General features: G+C 39.9%; 1 protein-coding gene across 4 annotated transcripts in view; it reads left to right on the top strand.

The window, feature by feature from the left end:
* The window catches only part of LOC133572141 (ankyrin repeat domain-containing protein 26-like), a 59,709-nt gene that overhangs the window by 25,573 nt on the left and 14,477 nt on the right, over positions 1–19,659 (top strand). For all 4 annotated transcript variants that reach the window (XR_009810493.2, XM_061924875.1, XM_061924876.2 and 1 more), the window contains exons 12-21: positions 152–229; positions 316–362; positions 3,950–4,137; positions 11,024–11,227; positions 12,483–12,513; positions 12,605–12,704; positions 13,371–13,587; positions 16,000–16,069; positions 16,180–16,320; positions 17,800–18,163. Coding sequence is in view for 3 of the 4 variants with exons in the window: in XM_061924875.1 (XP_061780859.1) it covers positions 152–229; positions 316–362; positions 3,950–4,137; positions 11,024–11,227; positions 12,483–12,513; positions 12,605–12,704; positions 13,371–13,587; positions 16,000–16,069; positions 16,180–16,320; positions 17,800–18,163 (1,440 nt within the window). In the remaining variant the exon portion in view is untranslated. The remainder of the gene's footprint in view (positions 1–151; positions 230–315; positions 363–3,949; positions 4,138–11,023; positions 11,228–12,482; positions 12,514–12,604; positions 12,705–13,370; positions 13,588–15,999; positions 16,070–16,179; positions 16,321–17,799; positions 18,164–19,659) is intronic.

Here is a 19,659-nt window from a genome sequence, read left to right as displayed (position 1 = left end):
TGTGTGCTCATTTTAGTGAGCTTGTATTTGTAATCAGAGGTCCCAAAAATCTGGAATTTTTTTTATCCCAAATAACGTATGTCCCTGTAAATCTTTTTTTTAATGGTTATTTCTGTAATGATTTTTCTGTTGGTGAAATGTTTTCCTGCAGAATCAGATGACATTTTACCTGGGTCAAGCTATGAATTCAAAGGTGACAACCAGCATCGTAAGGGAGTGTTTAAAGCAGGTAAAACTCACTGACCATTTCTAAACAAGTCTACTCATATGCACATGTCCTTTTCTGTCCTGTGTAAAGACACTGTCTCTTCTCAGGCTCCCCTACAAACACGCCATTTGCAAATCTAGCAGCCAGACAAAGGGTAAGAAATAATGTTTTGCCATTACTTATGTTGATATTTAAATTCTGTTCAGTTTTGCCAGATGGGAAATGGCAAATTATCATACCAGAACATTAAACGTATTATATTTTGAGGACTTAAAATCATCATATTTTGAGGATAACTATCGTACATACCCAATTTGACGTTTGTCAGGACCCTTTGCTATAGTGAACTATTACAACAGACCTTGTATAGTGTAGTTTGTAATGAAGCTTTACCTTTTAACAAACAACTGTTAGTTCCCCCACTTGGATGTGAATGGGATGTATCCTATTTCTGTTTACTAATAGCCAAGTATTGATGGGGGTCAAACTTTCATTTATTTGGGTAATTATTGATGTACGGAGGGAGAAATTATTGTACAAATATGACAATTATTGTACATAGGGATGGGTGTCGAATCCGGTACTTTGTTTGACACCGACCGAATCCTGGCTGTACGACTACACCGATTCACATAAAATCCAACGGTGCCATGTTCACTAGCAGGGTTACGCGTGACATCACACTTGGTTCCTGACTTAGCTGGTTCTTCGCACTTTGGCACTTGGCAAACACTCCAGTATCACTGACAGCTACTCAGCCAAACTACATCAAGGTAATGTGGCAATTTTTAATGCCAACAAAGCAACTGACTCAAAAACGCTTCAACATTTGGCCAAGTAAGGCTCCAGTTTTCCTAAAATGCCCTGGCTTGTTGCTAATATACATTTGCTTGCTACTGATTAGCATTAGCAATTTTAGATGGCAATTTCAACGCCTCCAAATTTGTTAACAAAAACTACAACAAAAATGCATGTCACAATCAAAAAGCTGGTACGTAATAAGTACAATACTTACAGTATTAACACTTTTTAGGGTGCAAAAAAGATTCAGCAAAGACTGAACTGACTAGCCAACACACTATAAATTATACACTACTGCCATCTAACATCTTGGACTTGCAACTTTAATTGCAACTTAATGTCATACTTGCAAATGAGACTCAGAAAGGTGATAATTAAACAAGATAAAGAACTGGACAGCAGTTATATCAGCTCATTTTTAAATGTTGCAAAAAAAAAAAGATTTTATCATCAAAAACAATCATTAAAAACTAGTTAACACACACAAAAGTTCGGAAATTAGTGACATTGAGTATTAGCATTGATTTCCATGTACCGGGAGTTGGTATTGTATCAGTTTAATTGTGCGCGGTACTCATCCCTAATTGTACATTTGCTAACACTGCTTGTGTTGGACATGACTTTACTCAAGTGTTATACCCACTCAAGCGATGTGGGCACTGTTTCTTAAGTAAAGCCATGACATCATTACGATGACATCATAGCTTTGTATCAAATCTTTTAGGATTTGTAGTTTTCTCTATCACTTACAGTACATCAGATCCTCTTAAGCAGAAGTCTGAAAGGTTCTGCCATTGGCCAATTAAAAAAATATTCCAAATTTAGGTTGACTGTCACAAATCATATACATGAGATTTTTTTTTGTATGTTTGCGACCCCCTTCAGTGTCCGCCAGTTGACCTCTATTCAACCTGTGTGATGATCAAGTTGTAATGTATTGAACAGTGCATTCTATTTATTAAACTATTAGATTTATGCATAGTGCACATATTGTCCAGTGAGATCACTTAGAACACGTTAATGTGTTTGTTTGCCCTGATGATAGATAGCTGTGAAAATCTGTCTAAACAAGCAAAACTGTTTAAGTCTTTTAATTTGTAAAACCTTTATTTTTGTCGCTGGAAGGCCCTCTGCAATGCCATGTTCGCATTTTGGTAATTCCACTTGTTTTCATGCTTGTGTACTAATCTTAATGACATCTCTTAAAACACAAATGTTGAGTATAGGGCTGGGCCATTATATGATCGTAATGGATGATCGCCATTAATTTGAGTTTGGTCACTGTGATCAGCTGTTAGCATTTTCACCTCGATCAAATATGCCAAAAATGTCTGTTTGATGATGTTACAGCAGTAGTAAACAGTAGGGAAGCAACAATGCTTGGTATGATCCTGCACGGAACATTGCGCCTTTATTGACCGTGATCCTGAGTGTGTGTGTGCTTTTGTACATTTGCGTGTTTGTGTCCGTGTGTAGGTGCGACATCCCGTTCCACCGTCGCAAACTTCGGCTCGTCATGATGTAATTAATATTCAATCAGCGTTGTGCCTCTTCCTCTTTTACACAGCTGAAAGTGGTGCCCAGAAAAATAAAATAAAAAGCTATGATTAACACTTGCATAGAAGTTGAAACACAACCTTTAGAAGGACAGCATCTTTAGTGACAGAATTTAGTTTCACTATATGCTGCAGCTCATCAGTAATCTTGCCCTGAATGCAAACTTGCAGGCAGGCACAGAACGTCTTTGTGACTAAACTGCTGTATTGGTCTTGACTGGGAGAATAAACAAACCCTTTAATTTAATCAGAAAAAGGCATTTTTATATCTAAATATTTTTAATCAGACTTTTTGTTTATGTGTCTGCAAAAATTAAACTCCTCTGATTTAACATGTACTAAAAAACTCTGTAGACACTTTTTGTTAAAATCAATTTTGAGTTTGTGGATAAAAAACATTTTGTTCCTGAAATATGTATTTGTTGGTACACTTTATTTTACAGTACCTTTTCTTGTGATTTAGGGCTATATGAATAAACATTGATTGATTGAAATATAAACTACAGAATTTGAGTTTTAAAAAAAATCCACAATCTTGCTGTTTGCCAAACACTGGTGAGAAGCACTGATGTACACGAGTAATCAAAGAACACAAATAATAATTTACCATTAGAAAGTGTTGTTTAGTAAATGTTACTTTAAATTAAAGTCTTACAGTATTCAGTACACTAATGCTACTTTGTTTACTTCAGAATGTTTATGACAAGAAAAAAAAACAAAATAACTTTGAGAAGGAAAAAATTTGTCTTTACTCCCCCAAAATGTACCGACTAATTAGAAAAGCCGGGGCCCTAAAACCGAGGTATAGACCGTAGCGTGGGTTACCTGTACTGTTGCACATCTAGTAAACACAATCGTAGATACAAACAAAATGTAAGCATATATTACCTGGAGTAAACATGACTGAAATGTCTGTTAAAAGATACTGTGGTCGTAAATAATAGGGATGCAACGGTACACGGTTCGCACCTTCTTTCTCTCGTATTACCACTCGCACCGCTCCGCTAGCATCACAGCTAATGTTACATGCCGCTACCTGTCTGCTCCGCGAGGGCGTATGACGTTGCACGCGTGACAGTACGTGACATATGTAACAAGGTGGGCTTGTTTTATGTCTCTGAGATAGAGAGACAAGAAAGAGTGAGAAGAACCTGTAGTGTAATGCCCGCAGCTAAAAGCAACTGCGTGTGAACGTATACTCGAATATCACAATATAGTCATTTTTTATATCGCACAGAGACAAACCCGCGATATATCGAGTATATTCGATATATCGCCCAGCCCTAATTCAGAGATGATTTATTTGCATGACTTAGTAACACTAATTAAGTCATTTATGTTGAAAAGAGACAAGACAATTAACCCAGACTTGCTTCTCTTGCAGTGGTCACGGGTTGCCCAAGGGGCTGTTGAGACTGTTTCAATGAAAAAGGCCAGTTCTTTCTGTGACACGGGTGGAAGAGCAGCAGAGGGACTTAAACTTGAGAAACATGACAAACTTGAGAAGCGTGAGAAGAGTCCAACCAGCCGCAAATCACCAGATGTCTCTCGGGGCGTCTCTGCTTCGACAAGGTACGCTTTGAGGTTTTCATTGCTGTTGGCTAATTAGCAGGATTACTCTAAAATAAGTAAGAACACACTGTACTTTTGAGGTTGCGGAATATTTTGATTAATTTGGTTAGAAATAATCTTGATTTCTATTTTGTTGCTTCGATTAATCATTTAACACAGTTTACTTAATTTCAAACTACGTTAAGCTTCCTAAGCGACGAAAAATAACGCGCTCCAAAAAGTGTTATATGTAAGTCTTTTTTTTTTTATATTACTTTCAACACTTTACATTCTTTAACAGCTTCTGACCTATTCATAGATAGGAAGTTGTTATATATTTGTAATCTTATTTTATGTTTTATGCTCTTTGAAAAACCAAAACCAACATTTTTAGTGTGAGTAAAAACGCAGAATATGCAATATTTCCTAAAACAAGATGCAACGTAAAATACTTAATAGGTAAACAATTCATAACAACACTGAATTTGATGCCTTATTTTTGGAACAATGACAGTTTTTTCCAAAAACTGACACTATTCGTCCTTAGCCAAAAAAAACAGATGCACTTAAAAAGGTGTTATAACTAAGTCATATAATAAACTTTCAACACTTATGTTGTATGGACTTTTTGTAAAAAATAACAATGAACAACATTTTTTATTATGGGGATAGCACGAAATATGCAATAATTCCAAAAACGAGTTGCAAAGTGGAATATTTTGGATGATGTTTTTAAAGCATTTAATAGGTCAATAATTCATAATAACACTGATTTTGATGCCTTATTTTTGAACAATGACATTTTTTTCTAAAAGACAAAAACAAAACAAAAACACACAAAAAAAACGTCGCACTTATACCTCCTTAGCCAGAAAACGCACATGCTCAAAAAAGTGTTCTAAATAATTCATTTTTTTCAACTTTCGATGCTTTAAATTCTTCAACAGCTTCAGACGTATCTATAGACATCACTTTTATATATATATGGAATATTTTTTTATGTTTTAAACTTCTTTTTTTTGGTTAAAAACAAAAAAAACATTATTTATTATGGGAAACACCCAAAATGTGCATTATTTCCAAAAATGAGTTGCAAATAGGAATATTTTAGATAAGGTAATTACAGCCTTTAATGAGTGTAATAAATAAAAGTCAAACGTGCCCGGAACTTGAGATACATGGACATAGTTTCCGCACAGCCACTGCATTAAAGCGCACATTAGGGCGCACATGAGAGTGGTTATGTGTTTGGTTTTTTTTCTAATTAATTTCTTTAATAGTTAATTTTTATTAATGCACATATTTTGTATTATTGATGGTCATGGCAAACAGAAAAAAAGCTGTTTTATTTAAAAGCATTTTCCTTAATCACGCATCAGGGCTTTAAAATGTGTTTTATCAAATTACTCGATTAAACTGATAGATTACTTGTTAGTCCTATAATATCTAAAATACACAAGTTATAATATCTTACTATAATTCTGATTAAATTCATTCAATGTCTGGATCTTATAAGAATATAAATAAACCTAACACTAATACAAACAATAGCAATAAATATACTTGCAAGTGTCAATTCAAACTGCAGTCTTTATATCAGCGTATGCATAACAAATTTGTTTAGCGGTCAGATGCTAGTTGTTAAATAAACACAGCTATTATTCTGACTATAGTGATATCCAAACACCACACACTTACAAGAAGCCATTAATGCTTCATATAATGTGTATATCTCTTAAGACATTGGACTAGTCTGAAGGAATGTAGAAACAAGTGGAAATTATGATTTCAAAGTAGACTGTTTTCAAAATAAGAGTCTTCGCATCAGTGTGCATGAACATGAAGAATTCTTAAAGGGGAGCTGCATATTTTTTATTTTATTTTGCCTATCAATTACAATCCCTATGTAAAACAAGAACACATATGCAGGGTTGTAACCAGGAGTTGACAAATACCAAGGTCAAAAAATGGTAGTCCAAGAGGAGCTTTGAAAGGCTGAAATCAACACAATGAAAAATCCACTTTTTAAAAATACTATGCTGAAGTTAAATATATTTTAGCAATTTTAACATAATTAAAACATACGTTTGGCAACTTTACTACAACTCCGACGTGGATTTCAACTCACAACCTTCTGCTTTGAAGTTCATGTACTAATCAGGCATGCCACAAGGGCCACCGGAAGTCGTAGGAGAAATGTACTTTAATATTCTAATAAGTGACAGCATGACTTGTCTAGGATTACATGTGGGGTAAAATTTAATATAAAGCGCCTTGTCATTTACTAGTTTACATTTGACATGCACTTCTTCTCGCAAAACACCCCCCAGATAATATTATAAGTTTAAACATATGCTATTTCATGCGTTACATTTTTTTCTGTCAAAACGGAAACATACATTTAGTAAGAAAGATGAAGTACGGACATTATTTTTAGGAATTCACAGATTTGATCTGGCCTGCGGATCTTGAATTTGACACCAGTGCTTTTGCGCAGGGGTTCTTAACCTTTTGACTTCAGGGCTCAAATTCTCCACTACAGAAGGCCCCGGGGCCCACTTAAATATTACCACTGAATTAGTCAGCTTACTCTTGATTTTAATCATATTCAACAAATACAGTAAATCTTACATACTTGCAGTTAGCAGGATAAACCTTGTCAAATGATATGAAGCCATGTGTTAATCACGACGATTATCATCAAGGCTTAGGTCAGGCTGATAAAGAAAACAAATACTAAACAAATATAGGGCAAAACTATGCAATGCTAAAATAAATACATATTTAAAAAAATATATATAATATGTAGTAATAATATATAAACTGAACATTTTTGTAGTGCAAGTGAGAATACAAATTCACCACTTAAGTCATAATTTTTGCGCTTAAGGAACTTCCCAATGACTAGCTCCAGACTTCTGTTGAAGAATACAAACGAAGGACCCAGATTTCCCTCGCCCGGACGTGGGTCACCGGGGCCCCTCTCTGGAGCCAGGCCCGGAGGTGGGGCACGATGGCGAGCGCCTGGTGGCCGGGCCTGTTCCCATGGGGAACAGGCCGAAGAGGCAACGTGGGTCCCCCCTCCAATGGGCTCACCACCCGGGGACGGGTCCTGACTGTTATTTGGGCTTGCGCGCCAAACGGCAGCTCAGAGTACCCACCCTTTTTGGATTCACTCGAGGGAGTACTGGAGAGTGCTCCTCCGGGTGATTCCCTCGTTCTCCTGGGGGACTTCAACGCTCATGTTGGCAACGACAGTGAAACCTGGAGAGGCGTGATTGGGAAGAATGGCCGCCCGGATCTGAACCCGAGTGGTGTTTTGTTATTGGACTTTTGTGGTCGTCACGGATTGTCCATAACAAACACCATGTTCAAACATAAAGGTGTCCATATGTGCACTTGACACCAGGACACCCTAGGCTGCAGTTCCATGATCGACTTTGTAGTTGTGTCATCGGATTTGCGGTCTCATGTTTTGAACACTCGGGTGAAGAGAGGGGCGGAGCTTTCTACCGATCACCACCTGGTGGTGAGTTGGCTGCGATGGTGGGGCAGGATGCCGGACAGACCTGGTAGGCCCAAAGGCATTGTGAGGGTCTGCTGGGAACGTCTAGCAGAGTCTCCTGTCAGAGAGAGTTTCAATTCCCACCTCCAGAAGAACTTTGAACATGTCACGAGGGAGGCACTAGATATTGAGTCCGAGTGGACCATGTTACGTGCCTCTATTGTCGAGGCGGCTGATTAGAGCTGTGGGCGCAAGGTGGTTGGTGCCTGTCGTGGCGGTAATCCTAGAACCCGCTGGTGGACACAAGCGGTGAGGGATGCCGTCAAGCTGAAGAGTCCTATCGGGTCCTTTTGGCTCATGGTACTCCAGAGGCAGTGGACAGGTACCGACAGGACAAGCGAAGTGCGGCTTCAGCGGTCGCGGAGGAAAAAACTTGGACATGGGAGAAGTTTGGGGAAGCCATGGAAAACGACTTCCGGACGGCTTCGAAGCTATTCTGGTCCACCATCCGCCGCCTAAGGGGGGGAAGCAGTGCACTGTCAACACCGTGTATGGTGAGGATGGTGTGCTGCTGACCTCTACTGCGGCTGTTGTGGATCGGTGGAGAGAATACTTCGAAGACCTCCTCAATCCCACCAACACATATTCCTATGAGAAAGCAGTATCTGGGGAATCTGTGGTGGGCTCTCCTATTTCTTGGGCTGAGGTAGTTAAAAAGCTCCTCAGTGGCAAGGCCCCGGGGATGAATGAGACCCGCCCGGAGTTCCTTAAGGCTCTGGATGCTGTGGAGCTGTCTTGGTTGACAAGACTCTGCAACATTGCGTGGACATCGGGGCCGGTACCTCTGGATTGGCAGACAGACCGGGGTGGTGGTTCCTCTCTTTAAGAATGGGAACAGGAGGGTGTGTTCCAACTATCGTGGGATCACACTCCTCAGCCTTCCCGGTAAGGTCTATTCAGGTGTACTGGAGAGGAGGCTACGCCGGATAGTCGAACCTCGGATTCAGGAGGAACAGTGTGGTTTTCGTCCTGGTCGTGGAACTGTGGACCAGCTCTATACTCTCGGCAGGGTCCTTGAGGGTGAATGGGAGTTTGCCCAACCAGTCTACATGTGCTTTGTGGACTTGGAGAAGGCATTTGACCGTGTACTCTGTGCGGAGTGCTCAGAGAGTATGGGGTAACGGACTGTCTGATTGTGGCGGTCCGCTCCCTGGATGATCAGTGTCAGAGCTTGGTCCGCATTGCCGGCAGTAAGTCGGACCCGTTTCCAGTGAGGGTTAGACTCCGCCAAGGCTGCCCTTTGTCACCGATTCTGTTCATAACTTTTATGGACAGAATTTCTACGTGCAGTCAGGGCGTTGAGGGTATCTGGTTTGGTGGCTGCAGGATTAGGTCTCTGCTTTTTGCAGATGATGTGGTCCTGGGGAATCTGTGGTGGGCTCTCCTATTTCTGGGGCTGAGGTAGTTAAAAAGCTCCTCGGTGGCAAGGCCCTGGGGATGGATGAGATCCGCCCAGAGTTCCTTAAGGCTCTGGATGCTGTGGGGCTGTCTTGGTTGACAAGACTCTGCAACATTGCGTGGACATCGCGGGCCGTACCTCTGGATTGGCAGACCGGGGTGGTGGTTCCTCTCTTTAGGAAGGGGAACAGGAGGGTGTGTTCCAACTATCGTGGGATCACACTCCTCAGCCTTCCCGGTAAGGTCTATTCAGGTGTACTGGAGAGGAGGCTACGCCGGATAGTCGAACCTTGGATTCAGGAGGAACAGTGTGGTTTTCGTCCTGGTCGTGGAACTGTGGACCAGCTCTATACTCTCGGCAGGGTCCTTGAGGGTGAATGGGAGTTTGCCCAACCAGTCTACATGTGCTTTGTGGACTTGGAGAAGGCATTTGACCGTGTACTCTGTGCGGAGTGCTCAGAGAGTATGGGGTAACGGACTGTCTGATTGTGGCGGTCCGCTCCCTGGATGATCAGTGTCAGAGCTTGGTCCGCAATGCCGGCAGTAAGTCGGACCCGTTTCCAGTGAGGATTAGACTACGCCAAGGCTGCCCTTTGTTACCAATTCTGTTCATAACTTTTATGGACAGAATTTCTACGCACAGTCAGGGCGTTGAGGGTATCTGGTTTGGTGGCTGCAGGATTAGGTCTCTGCTTTTTGCAGATGATGTGGTTCTGGTGGTTGCATCTGGCTAAGATCTTCAGCTCTCACTGGATCGGTTCGCAGCCGAGTGTGAAGCGACTGGGATGAGAATCAGCACCTCCATGTCCGAGTCCATGGTTCTCGCCCGGAAAAAGGTGGAGTGCCATCTCCGGGTTGGGGAGGAGTTCAAGTACCTCGGAGTCTTGTTCACGAGTGAGGGAAGAGTGGATCGTGAGATCGACAGGCGGAGGTGCGGTGTCTTCAGTAATGCGGACGCTGTATCGATCCGTTGTGGTGAAGAAGGAGCTGAGCCGGAAGGCAAAGCTCTCAATTTACCAGTCGATCTACGTTCCCATCCTCGCCTATGGTCATGAGCTTTGGGTTATGACCGAAAGGACAAGATCACGGGTACAAGCGGCCGAAATGAGCTTCCGCCGGGTGGCGGGGCTCTTCCTTAGAGATAGGGTGAGAAGCTCTGTCATCCGGGAGGAGCTCAAAGTAAAGACGCTGCTCCTCCACATCGTGAGGAGCCAGATAAGGTGGTTCGGGCATCTGGTCAGGATTTCACCCGAACTCCTCCCTCGGGAGGTGTTTCGGGCACGTCCGACCGGTAGGAGGCCACGGGGAAGACCCAGGACACGTTGGGAAGACTATGTCTCCCGGCTGGCCTGGGAACGCCTCGGGATCCCCCGGGAGGAGCTGGACGAAGTGGCTGGGGAGAGGGAAGTCTGGGCTTCCCTGCTTAGGCTGCTGCCCCCGCGACCTGACCTCGGATAAGCGGAAGAAGATGGATGGATGGACTTCTTCTGTTTGTTTTATATCGTCATTACTGCCACAAGTGGTGGAAAATTGTATTACAACTGAGTACCACTGCGGCCCAGGACCAAAGCTGAGGAACAGAATTTTTTGGTGGTTTAACAATGAACCTATGGTTAAGGAATACTGGTGTAGAGCCTACAGACTTTGTTTGATCTCTGAGGGTCACTTTCAGGATGGAACACATTGGGTGTAGTACGATCCGCAAGATAAAATTGTGCTTAACCGTTTAGTATTTTGTACGCTAGTAATAAAACCTTAAAATTGTACTTGAAGCCAGTGCAGGTGGGCCAGTAGAGGCGTAATATGATCAAACTTTATTGTCGTAGTCAAAAGTCTAGCAGCTGCATTAATGTATAAAGTCATGGATTTTACTTAAAATTTTCGTTTTTGATTTGTTTGCCCTGGGGAAGTGAGTGGGGCATAATCTTGACTTCTGTCGTGTAGTTGCAGTAGCAAGCCACCGGTGGAATCCCCCTCACGTCATCGAACCTCCAGCATCAACAGAGCTGACGATCTTGTTGTTGAGAAACCCTCACAGCTAACGGCGGTTTCCAAGTCCCTCTCAACCAAAAGCCCCCAGAGGAACGTCAAAGTGCTCCGTCTGAATGATGACAGCACTTTAAGTGACATGTCGGATGACGAAGGAAGGTATATATGCTGCAAGTCGGTCAAGTTATGGCCTCCTATGGCGCTAGTGCAGGATTGGTTCTTCAACAGGGCGCACGATTAATCGACATTGAGGTTTGAAGTAGTGCGATTACATAACCGCAAGAGGCAAAAAAAATTTCTCTCTGCTGTCACCGGCATTTGAGTGACAGACAAGTTCCCCAATTAGAATTGTTGTGCCTCACGTTAGTTTCTCGCTTCAAACAAGGAGAAAGAGGTCTCTGTGCATCGCTCTCAGCATCTGAGCGTGTTTATGTAACAGTATATTTAAATGAACGCAGTGAGCCCTCTTTTCTGTCATTCCCAATATTTGTCTCGGTGGGAGTAGAGCGGATGCCAGCTTTACACACAGACACACAGGAAGCAGACTCTGGGAGCCTCCCTACTCGCGACTCGCTGCAAAGTAACAAAAATTGGAAGGAAAAAAAATATGTTTACAAAGCCAAATGTCCCATTGTGGTAATAGTTCAGCTTCAAATTAGATGGGCAATATTAACCCATCAACACGGACAAACAAGCGAGAATGCTGTAATCACATGATGGCAGTAAACAAAAAGACCATGTCCGACCTTGTTTTTCCAACTGGAAAAAAATGCACTTTAAGATGTTCAAAATGTAAATTAAATATTTGCTTACAGAAATTAGTCCATTTTAAATTTTTTATAAATTTAGGATAACAAAATTATTTGCCTTCCAATGACCGTATAATGGTAAACAATACAGTAATGAGAAGTAAAAGCTCATATCATTTTCGTTTGTTTTATGATTACATTGCATTATGATCACTATAGATTCATCGAATATTTATTCTGTTTAAAAGCATGATGTAAACAAAAGCTCTAAATCTGTCTGCAAAAAGCCAAATATTTTTGAAAGTAATTATTGCATATTGTTCTAATGTTGAGACAGAAATATGTTGATCAACAGTCTAAAAGTAACATGTCTTCCATCATTTGTTTTTTCCCAGTTTTCATGCATTTTTATGTATAAAATACAAAAAATCTTGAATAAAATTGCAGTCTTGGAGAGAAATATCGCAATTAGTTTTGTTTTTTTTCTTCAAAATCTTGCAACCCTATTCTTCAATGAAGAAAAGTGTTGATAGGTTCTGTGTGGTCGATGAAATGCCGTCTATATTACTCGTTAAAACAGTCACCTTGTGCTTAGATGAGCTTGTGCTTGTGATACAGGAGCTCTAGTTACTACATGAACATATTTTTTTGTTTGTTGGCAACAGGTGGCAGACGAAAGAAAAGAAAAAAAAACTGGTAACAATGAAAAATATTTTTGCTTTGTCTGTCATTTGGTTTAAAAGTTAAGTCCTTTGCAGTTTGTTTTTAATGTAATTTATACTTTCAGCACGCTGAGGATATTGAGATCTCCGAAGAGCTCGATGAGATTACTTCGTCGTCTTCATTGACAGCAGATGACTGTGATCTTCATGTGTCAACCTCTAAAGGTGTGCCCCTTATGCCTCCAAATCTGGATTCCTTACCGACAGGGATTGCCGGTTGGGATCCCGAGGAATGTTGCTGCATTGTTGTTGTTTTTTTTCTAATTTGTCAGAAACTTGAAGGCAAAATACTGAGTGACCCCATAAAAACAACCCATAATGTTTTTATTAAATCCTACAATGGTCCGACAAATTTCATGAAATTTCCCAACCTTAAACTTAATTCCGTGTACCATCATTCCCCGAAGTTGCAGTTATCTTAATCGATTTATATAAAAGTTTTCCAAAATATGCTCCAAATGGGTTCTGTGGTGTTGGAGGCAGACTTACATATATCGTGAAAATTTGTCAATTACCCAAACATTCCTCTTTGGGATTTTAGATTGAAGATTTTGTACAATTCCATACTCTGAACTCCCGAAAACAGTCCAAAATTCAGGTTTTGACGAAGCATGATCACACTTAAACTTTTTAAAAGTTATCATTTACTTTTACTACAAGGTATGATTTGTTGGAGAAATAAACCCATTGTTCCAAAATGTCATGGACAAAGTCAATTTGTATACCCTGAAAAAGAAAAAATCAAATTAACAGATTTATTCAAAGATCTTTGGGTTCTGGTTTTTGGGGGGCTGTTTTTATACCCTGTTTATATCATAACTGATTCCTCAGATCCCGCAAGAAAGTTCATTCTGGATGAGATTGCGAGCCAACAAAGTAAGCACCCCATTCTGAAGCCAAAAGACCCTCATGGCTCCCGTGCAGGTGTGGTGAGCAAACTGAAAAACGACAATGCCGAGTTAAAGAACCAACTCGAGGAGGTCAAAGATGACAGATGTGTCATGGAGCATAAAGAAATGGAGATGCAAAGTGAAATCGCCGACCTAAGGTAAGGATTCACATCCCGTGGTTCTTTCAATGTACAGCGGAGCCCACTTATGACGGTCTCATTGATAAGGATGATGTTTGTTAAGAAATTATCGATTTCGTGCCATTATCGAATCCTCTTATCGAACTGATTCCTTATCCATTCTTATCGAATCCAGATAGGTTGTTGTATATGGAAAAAAAGCACAATACTTGGTTCAACAAAAGCTCACTTTTATTTTTTAAGAAAAAAATAAAATAAAATAAATAAATAAATATTGTCTGTTTTTACCCAAGAATATTTTTTCATAAAATAAATAAATATTGACTGTTAGTGCCCATTTAACTGGGCCACCTAAGAAAAATACATGCAGGGAAAATCCTGCATTCATTTGTATTGTACAGCACTTTACATTTGAAACAAATCTCAGAGTAATGGTGTTGTTTACTTTTGGCTCCATTACGTGTCAGCAAAATACAATTATTAACCTACTTGTATTCGTCTGTGTTCAAGTTGAAGGGGAGGAGAGGAGATTTTTCACCATCATTCTCGTTAGCTTGCGATTAATGTTGTTACTCTCTTCCTCACTCATCTTGCTGCTCTCTGCGTTATACCTCGCCATGGTAAATGGGTCAACGCTCTGTGCTACAGAGCAAACACTGCCCTGGTCACTCTGGCTGTCATGAATGTCATCATCTGAAATAGGATAACGTTAACATTATCTTAATTCACATCTTGCAAGCACTAGTTTATTAGACAGACCTGCAAACTCTGGAGCGGTGTAGGCTACAAGATACCGTTAACGTTATCAGACACATGCAAAAAGGCTAACGTTACCGTTAGCCACAGACTATGCTTAGGTAATGTTAGTCTAGCTAACATTACTGCAGTCCTGGTTGACATAAGAGGTAACGTTATTTTAGCCTAAAGGCTACAAGTGAGCAGATATGGAAATTAACCGGCAACAGTTAACGTTAGTTACTCACCGGCACTATCACTGGGACTGCAGGTTGAAGCAGAGGAAGAGGGGCGTGCTTAGTCATGTGTGTCGCTGCTTCTCCACGTGTCGAAGACGCGACACGTTTCTCTAACCTTTAGGTTATGTACGGCCTGAACATGTTTCAACATGTTTGTTGTACTGCTCCCCTTACAAGAAAGCGAAGCCTGGCAATAATTGCAGATAGCCGTTTCCTCGTCGAATTTCTTAGTAAAGTGAAGCCATGCCTTGGAGCGTTTTTTCCGGTCCATTGTTGTTTTTGCTTCTGTATCTGCCGCCGAATGGCTGAGCTACGTCATTTCCTGTGACCTGCCACAGGACATTTCCTGTGACACGGGATTCGTTCCCAGGGATTCGAATAAAGAACCAAATCTTTTTCTTTACTATAGTGGCTTTGATAACGGGCCCCGTTTCTCAAAAAGGGATTCGAATTCAGGGAATCGGTTCTTTTCTTATCGAACAATCGGGAGAACCGGTTTCGAACATCATCCCTACTCATTGACAACCCGTCAAGTCCACTTTCACTATCTTCTGATTACTAAAAAGTTGGATGGTGTAGTACTATCAACTTCATAATTATCGCAAGGCATCTTGTAACCACAAGAGAAACATAACTACTGTCTAGTTACGCAGCATTAAATCATGCACTAAGTAACTTCCTGTAGTGCAGAGTAAGCTTAAAAATAAAAGCAGGTCAGTATCCAACAGGATATTACTACAGTATCTAACAAAATGCATCAATGTATTTTTTTAGGTACATCATTAACATTGTTGTCAAGAAATACTACACAATTACTACTCTATTAAGAGTATAAAATATATAAATAGAAATATTCAAAGGCACAAATGGAGCTTGTGTTAGATAAGTGTATACAATATACAGCAAACAGTGTAACTATGAATAATGGGCTTGGAAGAGGCACTGCTAAACAAGACAGTTCTCCTTTGCTGTGAAATATATACATTTTGGTAAAAACTTGCTGTAGTACAAAGCAGGCTTTCTTAGTTTCTTCAATATGAGCAAGCACGAAATGGCTGCCAGCGGGAAACAAAACGAATGAAGTGATAGTACACGGAGACATGGTTCGCACACAGGCATATTTGGCGCGATCGAAAAGTTTGCAAATAAAGGGTTTATAAATCAAGATTCCACTGTATTGATATATTCACAAATGGAGAAAAAAACAATGTCAAATACTTGCTACCAGTTAAAACAATTCCTTTATTATTGCTCATTCTTAATAACTGGCCAAACTCACGTGTAATTGTACATGCAATGACTAATTTTGGTTATGTTGATAACGGCTAATATTAATCAGCTTTCAACAGAAATGGTTGGCTTGTGTGCCTTGCAACATATATGACAGTTTTGATGGATGTGTTTAATGCAAAGAGTTTGTTTCCTGAATGAAGTGTTCTTTTCTTTCTGTTGACAGACTTCAATTAAAACAACGAGAAGAAAATGCATCTAACATAATTAGGTTGTGTCATGGCAATCAAGAGAAGGTGAGTGGAGGTGTGACTCTGTGTCCTATGACTTGGGTAGAGCTTTTACAATTGAACAAGTCGTGAGTCTCAGTTGTAAAGAGATGATTGCATTCGGTTCTTTTACCTAGCTTGAGGAGGAACTGCGGCATGCCATCTCTCAATTGAATGAGGAGCGCTGTTTAACTGCACACCTGCAGCAACGATTCAAGAGTCAGAGCTGTAAGCAGCAAACCATTGAAGAGGACTACAAAAGAGCCAAAAACATTGAGGTACATTGTGCATTGTGTTGCAGCGCATATTATATTAGACAGTAAATGTGTTTTTATTCATGTCTATGTTAATTGTACCTACAGTATTTGCCAATGAGGGGTTATGACGGTGGTAACAAAGGCATAGTGGAACCGTGATTTACGAACTTAATTGGTCCTTGAGAATCAGAATCAGACCAGAATCAGAATCGCTTTATTGCCATTGTTTGAGAACGGGTTCACAAACTAGGAATTTTTCTTGGTGCAATCGTGCAACATAAAACACATATAACACAGATCTGGTAATAACAAGAGCTGTAACTGAGCTTTCAGATCTTGTTATAGACTTAGAAGGAATTCTAGGGAGCTACTGTTAGGAGTTATGGTTCTTAAATCGAAATGTTCGAATAGGGAAGCAAATTTCTCCATAAGAAACTATGTAAATATGAATAATTGGTTCCTTCCTTACCAAAGTCTATATTTTAGTGAAGCTTTGTACACTTTGAACACAATATTAAGTGTATATCAAACAAACATAACGGGCTGATGGATCAATTTTCTCTTTATTAACAAGCCAAAAAAACAATGAATGTGCTGTTCTGCCAACGCGACCACACACATAGAAGTCCCTTTGGTGCCCTCACAAACGACCAAAAAATCACAAAAATCCATAACTTTATCAACCATATTGCTACAATAATAAACATTTAAAAGTAAAATCAACTTACTTTAACATCAAAGGAGGAGCTGACGAGGAAGGAGCAGACAGAAAAATCGAGGGGACGGGTCGTTTTTGTGAGTGTGTGTGTGCGCGCGCGCTTTGGAAGGTGCACAGCTGAACATGAGGTAGCTCTTCACCTCCGTGTTGAAATAAGTCTGCTTTGGCATGTTTAAAAAAATATATATATATATTTTTTAAAGTCCAGTCTTGCCTTGGTAGGAAGCCTGCTTCGTTGATTTTTCCATACTTGTGAGCGCCATTAATGTACCCCTCGCAAATAGTATATTTTTTTAACGCCACAGCGATTGCCTCCTTTTCACGCTGGTGTGTTGTCTTTTTTAGATTCATATTGAGTTAGTAAATGAGACAAAACTTGTTAAAAGACAAAGTAACAAAGAAAAGGCACACACGCTGAAGCGCTGAAAAGTGACTCGTAGTGTACTGGGCAGCAAGTCACTTCGCCTCCCCAAAAATGCTGCGCCCTGCTTTCTGCCTGCAGGTGGCACAAAAAGTGAATGATTGAATAAATGACTTGTTCGTACATAGAGACATAATTTGTACACAGGCATATTCGGCTTGATCTAAAAGTTTGTAAATTAAAAGGTTTGCAAATAGAGGTTTGTAAATCAAGTTCCACTGTCCAAATAATGTCCAATTAGATAACTATTTCTTTAAATTGCATTTACATTCCGTTGAATGTGTTCGTTTCTGTAAACTCCCAAAATTTTGCTTGGTATTGGGAATCAGCAACTTTTTAATATCCTCCTTTATTTTTTCAGGAACATTTAAGATCAGAACTTGAGATGACTCAGGCACACTGCAGCAATAAACAGAGAGATCTTGTACAGGAGAACGAGACCATAAAAGACCAGCTGGAAGGTCTTCGCCAAGACCTCAAACTCTGCGAAGAAACCAAAACCAAAAATATGCTGGATTGTAACAATACGATTCAGGCGTTAAACTGTGAGCTCACAATGGCAAACAACCGCCTGGAGAATGAGCAGAAGGACCGTGACGCTTTGGTGGCCCAGACCCAGGCGATCCGTTCCCACCTCGCTGAGACGGAGCGAGCTCGGTCCGAAAACGAGAGAACTCTGGTCCTACAGAAGGAGGAAAGCCAGCGACAGAAAGACAAACTTGCAAGTTAGTACTTATGGGAATGTTCTATTGTTTGTTTTTTAAGTGCTTAAAGGAACTGCACTATATTGGGAATTTTGCCTAGCATTCATAGTCCCTATGTAAGACAAGCACACATTTGTTTTTCTTTTTTTATCCACTCTATGTAGTAAATTAATGCCAGCAAAATTCAGCTAACAATGGAAACAATATAACTCTCTCTATTCTGCCTATTAAGAACTTAAAAAACATCCTAACACCTTTATCAACGTTTTATATACATGTTGTATCAGGGTATCTGCAGGGTTTTAAAAAGTCTTAAATCCAACAATTTGAATTCAGGGCCTTAAAATGTCAGAAATTCTCCTAAAATATAATAAAAAAGGCTAAAAAAACCTATTAAAGTTACTTTCACTTAAAACATGCATAAACTTCAGTCTTGCTTTTAAATTTTTGAGGACGCTATAACATAACAACAAAACAAAACCAAAGTAGGCTACCTGTGCTGCCCCGGTTAGAATGTATCGCGCACCATCAGCTAGTGTGTGCTGTGCGCAACAGAGAAAACTTAGCGAAAGCCCACAGCAAAGCAAAATTAATTGCATAAGAGGGTTTAACAAGTTAACGATTTGTGGCTCCTGAACGATGCATGCTTGAAGTCGGTCGATGGAAACGTATAAAGTGTTTAGGACCCGGGTCCTAAACACTTTATACGTTTCCATCCATGTGGAGTCATCGAGTAGAAGCATTTGTAAACATTGCGGTGAATGGAATGATAAAAGTCAAAATTTGTGTCAATAGATGCTGAAACGCCACAAACACTTGCACAACTATACAATAATCAACTTAACCCCCCCCAAAGGAGTGTTATGTGGGTAAAGTGGCACCAATTGCCAAAGGATATCAATATGAGATGTTTAAGTTAAGTTAAACTTAACTTTACTAGTGAAATACTATTATTACTAAATTGTCATATATCATTGCTAATTTGCTATTATTTATTCCAATAATTCCAGGTCAGTTTGTCATGAATAATCTGTTCTCCAAGTTTATACAGCAACTAACATTAAAAGCTATAAAAGTTTTCTGTTTCGTGCAGTGGTCACCAACCTTTTCGAGCCGAAAGTCCCTGGTCTCAGCCAAAAACCAAAGCAAGATCTACCCCTGCATCAACTGTATATATATATATATATATATATATATATATATATATATATATATATATATATATATATTGTGAAGGACATAATGTCATGGCTATCTTGAGTTTCCAATAATTTCTACAACTCTTATTTTTTTGTGATAGAGTGATTGGATCACATACTTGTGATCCAATCACTCTATCACTCTATCATATGTTTGTCACAAAAAATGTTCATGAAGTTTGGTTCTTTTATGAATTTATTATGGATCTACTGAAAATGTAAACATACAGCAACATACATTATCAATTTTGGTGATGTAGAAAAGTTACAATCAAATCAAATTAGCTTCATGGCATGGCCTCTTAACTTCATGTGAAT

Source organism: Nerophis lumbriciformis, linkage group LG29, assembly GCF_033978685.3.
Source record: "Nerophis lumbriciformis linkage group LG29, RoL_Nlum_v2.1, whole genome shotgun sequence".
In the NCBI taxonomy this organism is placed as follows: Eukaryota; Metazoa; Chordata; class Actinopteri; order Syngnathiformes; family Syngnathidae; genus Nerophis; species Nerophis lumbriciformis.
The sequence above is the reverse complement of the archived record's forward strand: the minus strand, read 5'-3'. Positions and strand labels throughout refer to the sequence as shown.